At 37.4% G+C, this 15,858-nt stretch overlaps 1 protein-coding gene across 4 annotated transcripts in view; it reads left to right on the forward strand.

Moving 5' to 3' along the window:
• The window catches only part of RBM25 (RNA binding motif protein 25), a 32,958-nt gene that overhangs the window by 814 nt on the left and 16,286 nt on the right, over window positions 1-15,858 (forward strand). For all 4 annotated transcript variants that reach the window (XM_053945115.1, XM_053945116.1, XM_053945114.1 and 1 more), the window contains exons 2-7: window positions 5,798-5,918; window positions 9,645-9,694; window positions 11,121-11,291; window positions 11,593-11,650; window positions 12,814-12,974; window positions 15,601-15,783. In XM_053945115.1, the coding sequence (XP_053801090.1) occupies window positions 5,813-5,918; window positions 9,645-9,694; window positions 11,121-11,291; window positions 11,593-11,650; window positions 12,814-12,974; window positions 15,601-15,783 (729 nt within the window). In that variant the 5' untranslated portion in view covers window positions 5,798-5,812. The remainder of the gene's footprint in view (window positions 1-5,797; window positions 5,919-9,644; window positions 9,695-11,120; window positions 11,292-11,592; window positions 11,651-12,813; window positions 12,975-15,600; window positions 15,784-15,858) is intronic.

Raw genomic sequence — 15,858 nt, forward strand, 5'->3', positions numbered from 1 at the left:
CCCATTCAGACTAAAATACACACACACTGAGTTTTAGTCCTTTTTTTGTGTGTGGCAGGAAAGCATTGCTTCAGGTATTGCATCAGCATTTATGGGGTGAGTCCAGAGCAAATCAGGAGGAATAGGAGCGTTTCTTACTTTCCCTGTGAAGGAGTGGCATTGATCGGAGTGCGTTGTATTTGCTTGTTTCTCTGCCTCTGAGTGCTCGTTCATGGAAGTGTTGTAATGCCACAGCCATGGTTCTGTTTTGAGAAGAGTCAATAGCAAAGTTAGAATGGAAAGTCACTTACTTCACTAACTGGGGCTTTATGTAGGTGCAGAGGCATAGAATTAGGAGTTAAATCAAATATCTTAAACTTCTGATGACATACTTAATGGACCCCTACTTAAAAGGCTTTGGGACTGAGGCTTTGGTTGCAGTAAACACGTTGCTTTTTGTGTTGCTTCATAATAACAGTGTGGGATGCAACTATTCCACAGCAGTTACTAAACTCTTTCTAGATCACCTCTGAAAAACAAGCTAGAGCAAATACTAGTATTTTTGTTCTTAGTTTAGGAAATCTATATTTTATCTCTTCCCATGTGTGTTGTGTTTAACATTTAAATCTTGCTTGGCTTGCAGGCCATTTTGGAGCTAACTGTAGGGGTCTGAGAAAGTGGTAATTTTCACTGAGGAAACCAGTTGGCTTGGAATAGAAGATTTTTCTTTTAGGGAGCTTTTTTTGATGACAAGTAATAATATAAACAGCTCCTTTGTTGGGTGACAAACTAGGAGGTTGCTTTTATAATGGAATGGCTTAAATATCCACCCGTAGTGTAGAGACCAACACACAAGCCTGTGTGAGAGTACAGACTTTACAGACGAGTTTGGTGCATATGTTTTCTTCAGCCTGCACTGTTTTGTGCAACTTATTCTAGACTAAGGGTACAGACTTTTTGTGGTGCAGAAAAAGTGTTTTGGGGAAATATTGAAAGGAAGTTAAAATCAGATAAAATTAAATCAAGCTAGATCAGCCATACTGTTAGTGTTGCTATGGCACCTCATGTATGTATTCCTAAAATGTGAATTTTGTGCATTGAGACTTGAAGGGTTTTGCAGTTGGTTTTAACTTTGTTTGCTATAACAGTAGTAAGTATTGTAACTGGTTGCTTCATGGGAACTTCAGTGCTTTGAAATTGGTTAAGATGTTTTGCAAGTTTCTAAATTAATAAAACTTTTACATATAAAGTTTCTGATGTGTAAACAGAGATACTGATATTAATCCTGTAACAGTGGTAGAATTATGATGCTGCCCTAAATAGATGATGGAATTGTCAATTTAAAATACATTTGTTACCAGCAGTTTTTATTGAGTTTACATTCTGCTTATGACATATCTCTTCACCCCTGTTTAAAAAAAAATGGGGTCAGTAAAACAGAAGGTTAAAAGAATACTATGATTTAAAAAGAAATTACTGTGCTAACAGTGCAGCCAGAGCAGTACAATCTCAGTCCCTTCTTATTGGGACTTCTAGGAGTCTAGAGATGATAAAGAAGAACAAGGCAGCAGTGTCTGTGTGATGTTGACCCTTGTTTCATAGTAGTTTTGAGTTCTGTGTGGACTCAGACACTTGTTTCCAGCCCTAAGGCAACCTCTCTGCGTTTGCTTAGTTGTAAATCAGAGCCAGCATGCTCCTAGTGGACAGAGCTCCATCCCAGCAGGGATCTCACCATGACAGGATTTACCAGTCTCAGTAGATTTAACTTAACCTTAGAACCTATGGATTTCCCTGTACTCTCTCCAGGTTTTAGAAGATTGCTGCAGATTGCTCTGCATGTTGCTTGGTTCTACCAGGACTTAAGTCAGAAGTGCAGTGTAGAAAGCGGCTGAGTTCATTCTGGGCCAAAGTTGAACCTGGAATATTATAGCTGTGTTTATGTAGCACTTGCTTAGTAGCTCAGGCTGTTTTTGAGCTGAGTCTGTGTAGAGTTAAACTTAGGTGTTTGCCATCCATGATATAATTAATCTGCAGCTTAGAGAAATGGCCCAAGGCTAATAAAGTGTGCACCTACGTTACTGTGTTCACTTGGATCAAGGATATGCTCTTGAAGGAAGTATCACAGTCATCATCACTTAGGAAGTTTATTTCATATTGGTTTGTGCTATTCCAGTGGGTAAGCTAGATTCCTTTTGGATGAAAATATATTCAACAATGCACTCATACCTACAAACTGGCATTTGTTTTAGTGGGGTGGCCCTCCCCAAAGCATGTAGTGGAGACATTAGGGTCTTAACTCCGATTAGTTTTGTTTAACAGATTTGTTCCTATTTATGTCTTGCTGGCACAGACACAGCCTAAACTGACTGCATTTTGAGTCTGAGACTTTACATAAATCCATCATTTTGGGAGGTAGAGATGTTATTTCAGTATTTTGAGTGGTATCAGGCCAATTGATCACTGCTTTTCTTTCTCCTGTATTTTTGTGACCACTGTTGCATTCACACAAGTCAAACTCTTGCTTAGAGAGCTGCTAGTGAAACTGCAGCTGTCAAGAATGTGGCTTACATTCAGTTTCATTAGAGGCAATACTTCCATAAGTCAGCTGAGGTTTTAAAAATATGTCAGGACTGTTTAGTTTTTACTTAGACATTTGAATAAAATGGGGAAGTTGGAAGCTCACTGTGTACATTCCTGAGATCACAGTAATGTATCAGAAATTGAGCACTGAACTGTACTGGCAGGGTAGGAGGACAGTCTGCAGAGAAGTTCAAGATGCTGTTCCTGAGATGTCTGCAAGTATATTCTACATAGATCCAGCTTAGCATCTCCTAAATTTTCATACCAAACCTTTGATTTGTAGTTGCTTAGAAATTTGATGCAGAGCCCTCTGACTGTTGGAAGAGGATCTACATTTTTCGTGTGTTCTCTAACTGCGAACAGAAAAGAATGTGTTGTGCACTTCCCTTAATTGTAGCATCTTGGATGCATCTTCCTTCCTCATCCAGATCTCTCACTTCTCCAGTGAGCAGTCTCACTCCTGGTATCTTGGTCCTCACAGCCTTCATAACGGAAGCAGAATTAAACTGTTCTCTCTGCTGGTTTCACATTAGTAGTTACACAGAGTAGTGAGAAAGAGGCCAAGGCTTTCCTTAGCTCTAGTTTTGATCTTAAATGCCACAGGAAGCAGAGTTGAAGGGTGTGCTTTGAAATGAATGGACTGTTGAAGCACTGTGTATAACAGTGTGTTCCACATCATCTACCTGAAAGATTGAAAGACTTAAGTTTGTTCTCTTCTTACTGCCTTTTTCTTTTTATGCAGCAACAGTAACTTCATTGACTGCTAAATCTTTGCTTTTTAAATTTAGATTATAAAAAACACCCCAACCAAACAGTTCCTTCTCTGTACTTATTTAACATCCACTGGCTATGGTATGTTTCAGTATCTTTAAATTCAAAGAACGGATTCACTTCTTAGTCCCCAGGCTTTTTTTTTTGTTGGCATCTCCAAAATGATGGCTCAGATAAAGTGCTTATCAGAGCGAGAGAAGGGATTGCACCTACAGGCAGCCTGGAAAATTACTTCCCCAGTTATTCTTACATGTTTTACAGACCACGCATTAACATCTTGTGGACCTCTGATGATGCAACTCTGTTGTAGCCTGTTCAGAACCATTTGAGACCCAGTAGCTTATTGTTTGTACCATCTGCCCCAAAACAGCTTTGAATTTTATCCAGGTGTTTATCATCTTGAAATGTAGGTAAGAACTGGGAGCCTTAAAGATCTTAATTTTGTGGGTTTTTTGTTGCCTATTTTTTTTGCGTGTGAAAGCTTCAAGTAGTGATACCAAGGCAGATAAGGCAGTTCTGTTCCTTTCCATACCATACAAGTTCCAGATTCTAGATGAATGTCAGTACATGTAGTCTGAGGAGACAATTAGCAACTTCTTAAAAAATACAATGGCATATATATTTGCTGCTTTTCTTTGCCTTTACGGTTTTAAAAATTCAGGAATTGCAAAAAGGAAATGCGTTCTTAGGCATATGCATTGTAAAGGGGGGGGGAGGTTTTATGTTTATTAGATTGCATAAAAGCTTTATTGAACTGTTGGAAAAATGTTAGCATTTGCTCTCTTATTTCTTCTGCCATCTTAGACCTTGTGTCACAGGAGTGTTCATTGTTTTGCCTGGTGAGATATTTGATGGATGCCCTTAGGGATCAATTAACGAATGTCCTTATTACATACCTTTTGTAATTGATGTAGTTGTAAATGTTTCCTTGGATGAATTATGTGATAGGGTTATATGTGTGTTCTTAGACCAGAATAAGTACGTTCTGGTGTTAGAAGGTATTACCAAATACATCTGGGTTTCTCTTTCATCCTTTGCAGTCTGCTATATAAGTTTATCTCTCATAGTTGTTTCCAGAATCTGAGGGAATAAAGTTTTTCTATGTGATTCTGTTATTAGAATTTTTTAGATCTTTCAGATGTACCTGCTATTATGGTAGAGTACTGATACTGTCTTTTACTTCTAGTGTTTAAGACTAATGGCTTGCTCTTGAACAAGTCTGGAAGGTACATCTGTCTCCAGCAAAACTTGTTTTCCATTCCTTGTGTGTTCAGTGCCATTGTGTTCCTGGCTTGAAGAAAGCATGTTACAATCTACAGTTCTGTTGTATGTATCAGAATTTTTCTCACCATAACTTTGTTTCTCCAGACAGACTTGTATCAATTTTGACTCCTGGTTGCCTGTTTGGAAAGCAGTTGCAGTGCAGATTTGACACTGTAGGTTGTAAGGCAGGCTGTAGAGTCCAATGAGAAACGCAAATGTTTCTGCCCACAGCTAACTGGGTTCTTGTCACTTGTGATACTGTGTCTTTGTGATTCATAGCCACATGATCCACTGTGTGTGAACTTCTCCAATGCTTCCTCACTGCAGTGTGAATGTGGGTATATATTCAGCAGTAATATTGTGACCAGTTTTGTTTTTTTTAAAACTAAGGGCCAGCCTTCCCTGAAGACTTGACTGTTTAAGGTTACTGGAAGCACGAATGCATGCCTTAGTTGTATTAAGGGTGATCTTGAGTGTTTTATGACTGGGCTGTATCTGTTTCAGGGTCAGTAATATGCATGTAAAATAATAATCTGAATAGAAAATGGTGTTTGAAATGATCTTTACTCTCCATGGGAGCATGTTGATACTCAGCTCATGGGCTAATGTCCAAGTTGTGCTCTAGGAGATTTGTGGACTGGGAAGTTAAAAATAGATCACAGAACCCTTTTTCAAGCTTTTAACTCTCTCTCTGCTGGAATTTGAGAATCTCCCCAATGTCATCTTAAATACAACTCCTGTTAATGCTGAGCATTGCCATGTCCCAGTTCTTTCTGGTGTCCTGTTCTACAGTTGTATTGTGTGTGATCATTTCTTGTACAACAGAACTACTTGCTTTATTGAAAATGTGTTACAAGATCAGTTTTGCTTTCAAATACTGCAAAGATAGCTTTATTTTAAAGAAACTGTACAAACTGCTAAATGCTCTGTATTGGTATGAGGAGTCAGATATATCTTTGTTTTTCATTTCATTCTGAAACACTTCCTTAGAAGTGCTGTTTTTAATTGAGAAAGAAGACTTTTACTACATCTGTAGCATAATGAATAGTTGGAGGAAAAAAAAGTTGAAAAAATTAGTTTCAGTTTGTTGTTGAACGTCCATATAGAAATTTAAAATAATTATGTACATTTACCACTTCGCTACTTTTGTAATTTACGTTTGGGAACTGACTAGTACAAGTTTCCTTTTCTGTCTTTTTGACAGATTGTGACTGCAAGAATGTCTTTTCCACCTCATTTGAATCGCCCTCCTATGGGAATCCCAACGCTTCCCCCTGGGATCCCACCTCCACAGTTTCCTGGTTTTCCTCCACCTGTACCTCCTGGTAAGTTATATTAATATATAGAAGTAGAAATTAATTTCTTTATATTATTCTGAATTCCTTTAGATGCCAGTAACTTGTGTAAATAATATATTTCAGTAACTCTGATTTGTATACATTGCAGTTGAGTTTCTAGTTTTCCCACAGATCATGTCATGTAAGCAAGCTCCTTTTGGTCTACCTAAAACTGTTTACTTTTGACCAGAAATGAAAGACTGGACTTTTCTTGAGCCTTTATTCAAGACTGAAGCTGAGTGGTGATTTCTGTTTATATTTGGTGTTCCAAAGCCACTGTTTTGACAGCAATGCATTGTAGTAGCCTTTGGAAACTCTTGGGTGTGCTGAGTACATGTGATGTGAAAATGGAGGAGTAACTTTCAGAGAAGGTCCAACTTGTTGAGTTGTTTTTCTCCATTTTAATGTCCCACTTTCTTTTATTTTGCTTCTTATATTCTTTCCTCCAAACATCTTGCAAATTTACAGTTATCCTTATAATTTCTTCTAATCTTCCCAAAATTATTCCTGCCTTTTTTCTTTTTCCTCTGTAAGATCAGCCTCTGGTTTTTTTGAATTGAGATTTTAACTTGCGGGTCTTGGTGGAGCGACTCGCTTTCTGTACATTGTGAGTATATGTAATGATGACTTGAGGTAGGAAACCACAGAGCAAGTGGGAGAGGGGAAAGCATCAGAGAATTACCTCTTCAGAATTCATCACAAGGGCTGCAGAAAATAACTCCTGTCTTGTCTGTATGGTCTTAAACTGTGTTGTGCAGGAGTGTTTTGTAGACAATAGAGGCATTCAAAAAACAGATGGTTGAACTACAAAAAGATTTCTGCACATCATTTATCAGGCTAATCTTTACTTGCATTAATTTTTCTAAACATTTTTCTAGAGAACCATAAGATGTTACCTATTTTCTGATAAAGGCAAGAGTTCTTGCTTAGGGAACATCCTGCCATCAAAAATTTCAGGTTGAATTTTAAAATCATACCTCTTATTTTTCCTAGCTCCAGTTTGTGTATACTAGTGTATAAAACACCAGATACTTCAAAAAATAACTTTCTGAAATATATTTTAAAATGCCTGATACAGTTTTCTGAGCTGAACATTTTGCTTCTTAGCATGTGTGACAAAGATATTTTTGTTCTCTTTTTGTGTTTAAATAGTCTCATTTTAGTATTAGGAATCTGAATAGTATGTAAAGTGGAAAAGCCTTTAAAGGCTTTAAAGGCTAAGAAAAGGTCTTAGGTGAGAACCAGATTTTTCCCTGCGTAAGAGAAACATGATTTGTTTACCTGTGCAGACAACATATATTGACTTGTAGAGGATATGGATCTCACTTCTTAGTATAAGCAAATCAGTAGAACTGAAAATGCCACAGAGATTTTATGAAATCTGTTCTGAATTTAGTCCATATGCAAGATCACAATTTTAGTGACTTACAGAATTATCTTTAGCTAACTATTTGGTCAAAAAATCATGTCTTAGCTACCTCAGCCTGTAATTTTTTTAAGAGTTCCAGGTGGACTAGTTTGCTTGCATAATAATGAAGTTAGGAAAGGTGGTTTGCTTTGTTTAAAAATACAGTTGCTAAAACCAGGAAGTTCTAGCATTTCCCAATATTAGTGTGGAAGATTTGATAAGGAGGTGATTCTGATAAATCTCTGAAGAATATAGGATGCCACTAAGGTGTCAAAAAACCCATTTTGCATGCCAGAAATGCTGTAGTAGGTCAGACCTGCAGTCCATATAGGCTGATGCATTGTGTGGGCAGTGTGACTAGAAGGCAGTATTTAGAGTCTGCTTTCTGAGTCTATTCCTTCATATACCTGTAGTGTTAGGGATCTTAGAGGACGATCTTTTGGTTGTTCTTTGTCTTTTTCTGGACCTGTCATTTATGAACATTTTGGAATTTTTTTACTCTGTTCATCTCTGTCACCTCTTAAACCAAATTTGAGAAGTTCATTAACTGCTGTGAAAAGTGCTACTCTCTTACTCTTAAGTCTGTCTTTAAACTCACTGCCTACTCAGTGTCTCCCTCCTGCCCCAGTTCTGATGTGGGAGTCGGGCGAGTTGAGTTTAGTGGTTCTGTACACCTCAGCCATGTTCCACGCCTTGCAAACCTCCACACTTGAAGAGTCAGAGTGTGCAGCCTTTCCTAGTAAAGCAGCTGCTTCACCAGTGAAGTCATGTAGGTGTTCTTCTCTGAGGCTGGGCAGCCTTGGGTTGCAGAGACCAGGTCTGTAGGCCTTAGTCAAAACTGTAGGTTCACCAAGCTTTTTAGCAGCTAAATGATGCCTTTATGGTCATTATGTTTCCTGACAATGCCCAATATTTCAGTGGATTTTTCTGGCTTCTGCTGAACATTGGGCAGATAGTTTCATAGAATTAAAGTGATAGAATAGAATTTCATAGAATTATTAGTGATAACACAAGTGTTTTTAATGAGCTGTAACTTTAAAAGTGGTTGTGATAGTTATAGTAATTATAGGGCTGCACAACCAGTCTTGTTGGGGAGTACTTGCTACAGTCTGTGAAATGCCATGGTGTATTAAAACTGAGAACATGGGAGAGCAATACAGTTTTGATTGTCTGATTAGTTTGGAGGAGTAAGAGGTAGTATGACCTTAATATGAAGGGACTGAGGAAGAGAATTGAGAGCTGGAGAAAACAAAAACATAAATAAATCAAAACCAGAGTGGATGAGAAAAAAAATGGAAAGGATGTCTGAGGAGAAGTATTTCAAGACTAAACACTAGAGAAAGTGGGGGAACAAATCCAGGGGGCAGTAGGTTGCAGAAGTTTAGGATTTTCTGAATACAGCAGTAAGAGAAGAATCAAAAGGGAAGGCTTGAGATGAAAAAAACAATGGAATTTTTTTGTAGAATAAAAAAAGAGATGTAGGATCCCTGTGAAGAGCATGAGATTGACTTCGCTATTGTCAAGTCTCAATGTGTCTGCTGGCCAACAAGTAGTTTTGATGAAATCCATTCACTTAATATATTTAACCTGTAGCAGCTGGCATGCAAAGATAAAGAGCCTTTCTTATGATCAAATATTGGCTCTTGAAAGTAAGATCTTAAAGCTCTTAAAGCTGCCAGTGAATTTGCTAGTGTAAAAGAGGTATTGCTTGGTTTCATCTGATTAAATATTAATTTTAAAATATTATTTATTATTACTTAATGAATATTATTAAAATACAATATTGTTCTAAATTAGGTGTTGGAGACTGCCAAGTGAAGTATTCAGCAGCTTTTCAATAGAGGATTTTTTATGCTGCCTTTATTAAGCTATTCCATAAATAGTGTCATGAAGCCTGGTGCCATTCTCTACAGGATCTCATCCCTAAAGCCATATGCAGAAACAATTTCGCTGTGGGAATGGTGTAAGCTGGGAACGAGATCATCTGTAGGGCATCAGCTGCCTTTGCTCTCAGGAATTCCCTGCCTCAATTGTCACCCCACTGTCTTTTAGAACAATATTGTGTCTTGAATATGCTCTGAAAATAGATCTGTGTGTGACAAAGTTGAAATGGTAATATTGGAAAGTGACTAGGATGCCTATGATATATGTACTTTGTTGGAATGCTTGAGGAGCTACTGGTAATCAGTGAAATTTTTATTTGACCAAAATTGCTGTCTAGTTTGAAAATCATGTCTGCAATGATTTAATTTGTATTAATAAGTTCTCAACAGGACAGACTAATACTAATGTATTGTCTTTCTCAGGGACCCCTATGATTCCTGTACCAATGGGCATTATGGCTCCTGCTCCAACTGTAAGTACTACAGAAGGGATGAGATTATAGCCAAATAAAATTGAGAGTAAAACTTGGTATATGTCAACAGTGTTTTTGTTTTGCTCTAGTCTGTCAGAATTCTACTATGAAAAAAAAAATGCTTAATTTTAAATGCAACTATAGTGCAAATGTTATGCTAATTTCTGACCTAGGCAAAGTTTGAAGTAATGTCTGGAGCCACCAGCTGCAGAGGTGAAGCAATTACTGTTCTTGCAAGAAGACATACTTCTCTCAAAGACAGTGGTTTAGGTTTTGCCTTTGGATCATGTGTGCTCTTCCTGTGCAGTACAGTTAGATCAGTGACATTCTAGGTCTCTTACTCTGGAGTTTGTGGCCCTGACAGTACCCTGGAGGCATTACCTCATCCAGGTTTATAAGGCTATCACACAGCACTGCTGGGTTGTCCAAAAACATGTGATTTGACAAGCTTATAGATAAGCTTGCTGTCTCCATGTTGCAGGAAAAGGACTGGTTGCATGTAATATCCATCTGTGGAAAAGCAAATGAAAGGTTTCTTTGTCTATCTTACTAATTTCAAGTTGGAAGGGAGGTTTATGATTTTTGGGTGGAAAAAAGTGCTCTTTAAAATATAAATGTTACTTCTTGACTTCAAGGTAGTTGCCATTTGTGCGATTTTGCAGAAGTGAAATCTCCCCAAAATACAGAATTTTTGGATAGCTTGTATTATCTCCTACTGGAGGGTATGTTCAGTGTGTTTAAGACAGAGATACTGAAACAAATATATTACTCCGTTTTGTGATTAGAATAACTTCTGGTAAGTGACACTTCTAGAAAGTGTTCTGAGAAGAGAGACTGTGCATAAGAACTGTTAAATCTTAGGTCAAAGAAGTGTAGCAAAATGGAGCAGACGATCCTGCCTATCTTGTACAGTTAACTTACAGATGTTTGCTCCTTAACCTAAAGAGGCTTTGCGTTTTGTGTTTATTAAATAAAGTAGTAGTATTTATTCACTGTGTGGAAGCTTTAAGATCTTGTGTCCATTGAAGCCTTTGAGCCAGAGTTACTTTTTTATTCACTGCTTGGTTTTTACACTATTAGGTAAGGTAATTCAACTTCCTGTGACTCAAATGTTGCAAACTTGTTATTTATAGGAGAAATAATACCTAATGGTACTGTATGATCACCTTGAGACCTCCACTGGTTGTGTTAAGTTACACTTTTTGTTATCTTCCTTTACCAGAAAATGGCCATGTTTTTTTGTATTGTAGAAAGTATTAAAGCCTGAACTGCTTATTGGTGTCTTACTCTATAAGCCTAACTGAGGTTCATATGAAAATTCAAATTTGAAATAAGTGTGCATCCCTGAGTCTCATGTCTTGTAGACTTAAATAAAAAAGCAAACCAGTCCAATGCTTTATTTTACAACTTCTCCTCCTCTTTATAGGTGTTAGTTCCTACCACAGTGTCTATGGTTGGAAAACATTTGGGAGTCAGAAAAGACCATCCTGGCTTAAAGAACAAAGAAAATGATGAAAATTGTGGTCCCACTACTACTGTTTTTGTAGGCAACATTTCAGAGAAGGCCTCAGACATGCTCATACGGCAGCTTCTAGCAGTAAGTACAGCATTCTGCTTGTTAAATTTCATCCCTGGCTGATGAATAAAGTTAGGATCCACAAGCAGTGTATTGAAACTAAACACAGAGCTATTCTCACTCACTGGAATAGCAGTCCACCATGCCTGAATCCAATAATGAAGAGTACAGCTTTTTTACACTATAGATGTCTGTGAATATAGACGTATTTTATTTTTAGTAGGGTTTACCCTGTTTTAATTTTTTTACTATTTTGCCAAAAGTGGTCATGTTTTTGTAATGTTTTGAATATAATAATTAATGATACTTCTCTTAATTGCAGAAATGTGGTTTGGTTTTGAGTTGGAAGAGAGTGCAGGGAGCATCTGGAAAACTTCAAGGTAACTGTTCATGCTTTTCAAAATCTCTAGATATACTCTTGTTTTTATTAGCTGGCAGTATTTTAATATCATGACATATTGCTGTTCTTAATCATTTTACATTTTAAGATGCTGTAATATGATAGCTGCAGAATGCTTTCTAGTAAAGGGCTAATATTTTCTGGAATTGAGAATAAAATGTTAGAATTGAGAATGGTTAAATGGAAAAATGTCTTGGGAGCCTAGTTTGCTTCCCTTTCTTTTCTGAAATTGAATGATTTTATAGACTATTTCTGACAAAGCTTAGCCAGTTTGGACTTAGCCCTCAAAGGAAGATACTATTCTAACACTTTTTCAAGTCACTTCCAATAATATGTATTGTCCTTCTCTATGAAGAAGGTTTTCCTGATGTATAATTTACCTTTCCTATTGTCAAGTTGAACTGATTTCATTTTTGTGACCTTTTCCGCAGTGACTGCAGGAAACAATTTTGGTTGCTATTTTTTTGCTGTGTTTTTGTATCTTGCTAGTTTTGTGGGGTTTTCTTGTTAAGGATGTAGTTCAGTTCCTTCAGCTTTTTTATATCTCATGCTTTTTTTATTTTGCTGTCAAAAATGTTTTTCTCATTTAACACTTCTGTGTAACTTGTGAAGAACCTAGTTTGAAATATTTGAAAGTTTGAAACCCTTCCCTCTAGTTTAACAGTGAGCTGTTGATTGATGGTCTTGGTCATCAGACAATTGCAAATCCACTTGTGATGTCATCATATAGACTGCATTTCTTAGTTAAGGCAGATGTGTCAAAAGCTTTACAAACACAATCATAGAGTAGTTTGAATTGGAAGGGACCTTCCAAAGTTCATCTAGTCCAACCCCCTTTGAAGGGCAGGAACATCTTCAACTAGATCAGGTTGCTCAGAGCCCCATCCAGCCTGACTGTGGAAGTTTCCAGGGATGGGACATCTACAATGTGTGTACTGGTTCCATCTCTTTTATTGGACTGTTAATTATATCAAAGATGAGTTCAGTGAGTGAACTTTGAGGTTTTTTATGATGTGTACTTCCGGCTTTTTAAAAACAAGTGCCTGCCTTCCAAGTCTGTTGATTTAAAACACGTTTTTAAACAAAGTAAATTACCTGAAGAGCTTTAATGTGTTTACTTCTCATTTCAATCATTCATTTCAGCCTTTGGATTTTGTGAGTACAAAGAGCCAGATTCTACCCTACGAGCACTGAGACTACTCCATGACCTCCAGATTGGAGAGAAGAAGCTGCTGGTCAAAGTTGATGCAAAGACAAAGGCTCAGCTAGATGAATGGAAAGCAAAGAAAAAGGCATCTAACGGGGTATGTCTATAATGTATGATTTGCATTCTTTTAGTAGAATGTCAGTGTAACGTTACTTTCTAGATCAGATTGTGAGCCTGCCTCAGTTTCTACTACTTTGTGTCTTTTATTAGTTTTAGGATTTTGCCAGAATCACATTAGTGAGTCTGAAGATATGTTGTAAGGCAGAGAAGTGTAAGCTCCTAATTCCATAGTGTTTGAACTTACCTGCAAACTACAGTACATTTCTAGAGTCAATTCTGTAATTCATTATAAAGTGTAGTAACAGGTGCTATATGTTTCGATTCTGTTGCTTCGTTTTTGTTTAGAAAGTGCTTAAACCCTAGAAGAAGTTACTCTGTCAATCTGTAAATTTGCTGTCTGAGGGGAATTCTGGTTTCTTTCCCCTCCGCTGATGATCTTTTGGAACAAATAAATGAAAAGGAAAGAAGTGGATCATGCAGTAGAAGAGACAGATCTCAGGCAGTGGGCTGCTTTCAGACATTTAGTAGAGGGGAAAATTGCTTTTTGTACTTTCCAAAGCTAAAGATCTGTTCTGGAATAATTGCGGATATTTGGTATGTTGAATTCTTACTGAGATGCAAAGTTACTCAATTGACAAGTTTGCATTGAAGTTAATGGTGTCTGTTTCTTTGCTGAAAGAAACCTTTGCTGTATTTCAACCCCAATCAAGTTGGGCTTTGTCTCTAACTCCTAAAGTTTTGTATGTGCTTTAAGTTATCACTTCAAACCAAATTTTTTTTTTCTGTAAAATCAAAGTGAGAAGAAGCTCTAGTTTAGAAAACTAAAAATTCTAATCATGCTGTAGCAAGTAAATTTTAAACATTTCAGGTTGGAATTTTTCTTAAATGTATGTAGACTATAGTGGAAACACAGATACTTTTATTTAATTTTCCCTAACCAGAAGTAGAAGCATAATGATGACTTGAAGTTCTTGACATATTTTTGACTGGATACCCTGTGTTTGGGATGAAATCCAATGGCTTAGTAAAGCAGAGTGCTAATTTTTGAGATTTGAGTCGAGTACTGTACAAGCTCTTAGCCTAGGTAAGGGCTTGATTGGACTGCCCTTTCATTCTGTACTTCCTTGTTTCATGTTGGCATCACCTGTGATACTGCTTCACTCCTGATGTTACAAACAAGCTTGAAGTATTTCTGGAGTTCTTGTACATCTCATTAATTTTATTTTCTGTGAGTTACAGACATTCTGGGAGGATTTATGGTAGCACAGCAGCGGGTACTGTTTGTGGCTTTGATGAAAGCAACTGTGTGAGAACTGTATGGTAGAATGAGATTAACTCCATGGTTTTTGTTGGGTTTTAGTGGATTTGGCTGATTTTTTGATCTTTTTTGTGGTGGTGCAAAGAAAGGCTGTGAATTGCTGAGGAGTATTGATGAAGTGCATTGTAATCAAACTGCTTGCAATTCTATTCATACCATCATTGGTGTTCTGGTGCCACTTGGATCCAAAAGTTTCAAATTTTCTCAAGTATTTTGAACTAAGAAATCAAACATGTAAACTACAACACAATTTCATACAGAGACACACCAAGCAAACTTTGTCTTATTAGCTGCTCTCCCTGATCACTTCTTCTCCCTGGCTCTCTTCAATTCCACCCCCTGTCACCACCTTCTAGCTTTTCAGCCTTCTCCTCCTTGGCCTGGCAGCTTCTTCAGCTCCAACTGAATCCTCCCTTCCCCCTCATTCTTAGCTGCTGCTCCATCCGACCCTTCCCTTCCCCTCACTCCACCCACACCTATCGTTTGACGGGATACCCAGCTGGATTCTCAGGTGAGATTCCATTTTTCTAAAAGATTCAGGGGATCAAGAGGTGGGCTACCTTGCTTGGTGTGCACATCATCTTTCTATGCTTTCATGTAATATTTAGGGAAAGGCACTTCTTTGTGTTCCTTTTCCTCCCTACAAGGTTGAAAGGGGCAAAAAGATGAGGAACTGCAAAGTACTTGATCAACAATTTTAAAAATTATTTGTTGTGCAAGGAATGTTTTCCCTAATCATGTTTCTTTAATATAGTTCTCCAATTTGAAGTTGCAGCTTGGAAGTTTTAGGTAGGCATTCATATTGCATGGCATTTAAGTAGAAGGCTTGGAGCAACTGCTGTTGAAGTGACTTGAAGTTCTGGAACATAAAAGGCAAAACTTTTGACCAAGAGCTGCACTGTAGTGATTGCCTTTCTGGGAGTGTGTGGATACTCTCTCTTTTCCTGTCTACTGCCTTAATCACCATTTTTCTGTTCTATTTTAGTATGTTATTTTATTATTCAATCCTACACTTGCTCTCTGCAGCCATTCCATAAAACTCTGCAATAAACTGTGATATTGCCAGTGTGAAAAGATCTGGCTAATATAATGCAATTGATAATTACTTGTATTTGTATTTGTAGATGGTTTTGTTTTCATGTGGCGAGTTGTTTGTTTCTTTGTTTCTTTGTTTTTTCTTTTTTTTTTTTTTTTATGGCTTTGTATATTTTTTTTTTGTTTGGGGTTTTGCTTTTTTATAGTAAGTACTGTAGGGGCATGAATGTGATGATGTAAGGTGAACTTCTGATAAAACAACTATTACTCTCAATTTATTAAGTCCTGTTACTTTGCCATTTTTCCTTAGAACTCCAGACCAGAGACAACAAATGATGATGATGAAGCACTGGATGAGGAAACGAAGAGAAGAGATCAGATAATTAAAGGGGCCATTGAAGTCTTAATACGAGAATATTCCAGCGAGCTCAATGCCCCCTCCCAGGAATCTGACTCTCACCCCAGGAAGAAGAAAAAGGAAAAGAAGGAGGACGTATGTGTTTTGATTTTGGACAAAACAGATTTTTTTTCTTCAACTCACCTTTATATAATGGCCAAACCTTGTGCA

Source organism: Vidua chalybeata, chromosome 6, assembly GCF_026979565.1.
Source record: "Vidua chalybeata isolate OUT-0048 chromosome 6, bVidCha1 merged haplotype, whole genome shotgun sequence".
NCBI lineage: Eukaryota > Metazoa > Chordata > Aves > Passeriformes > Viduidae > Vidua > Vidua chalybeata.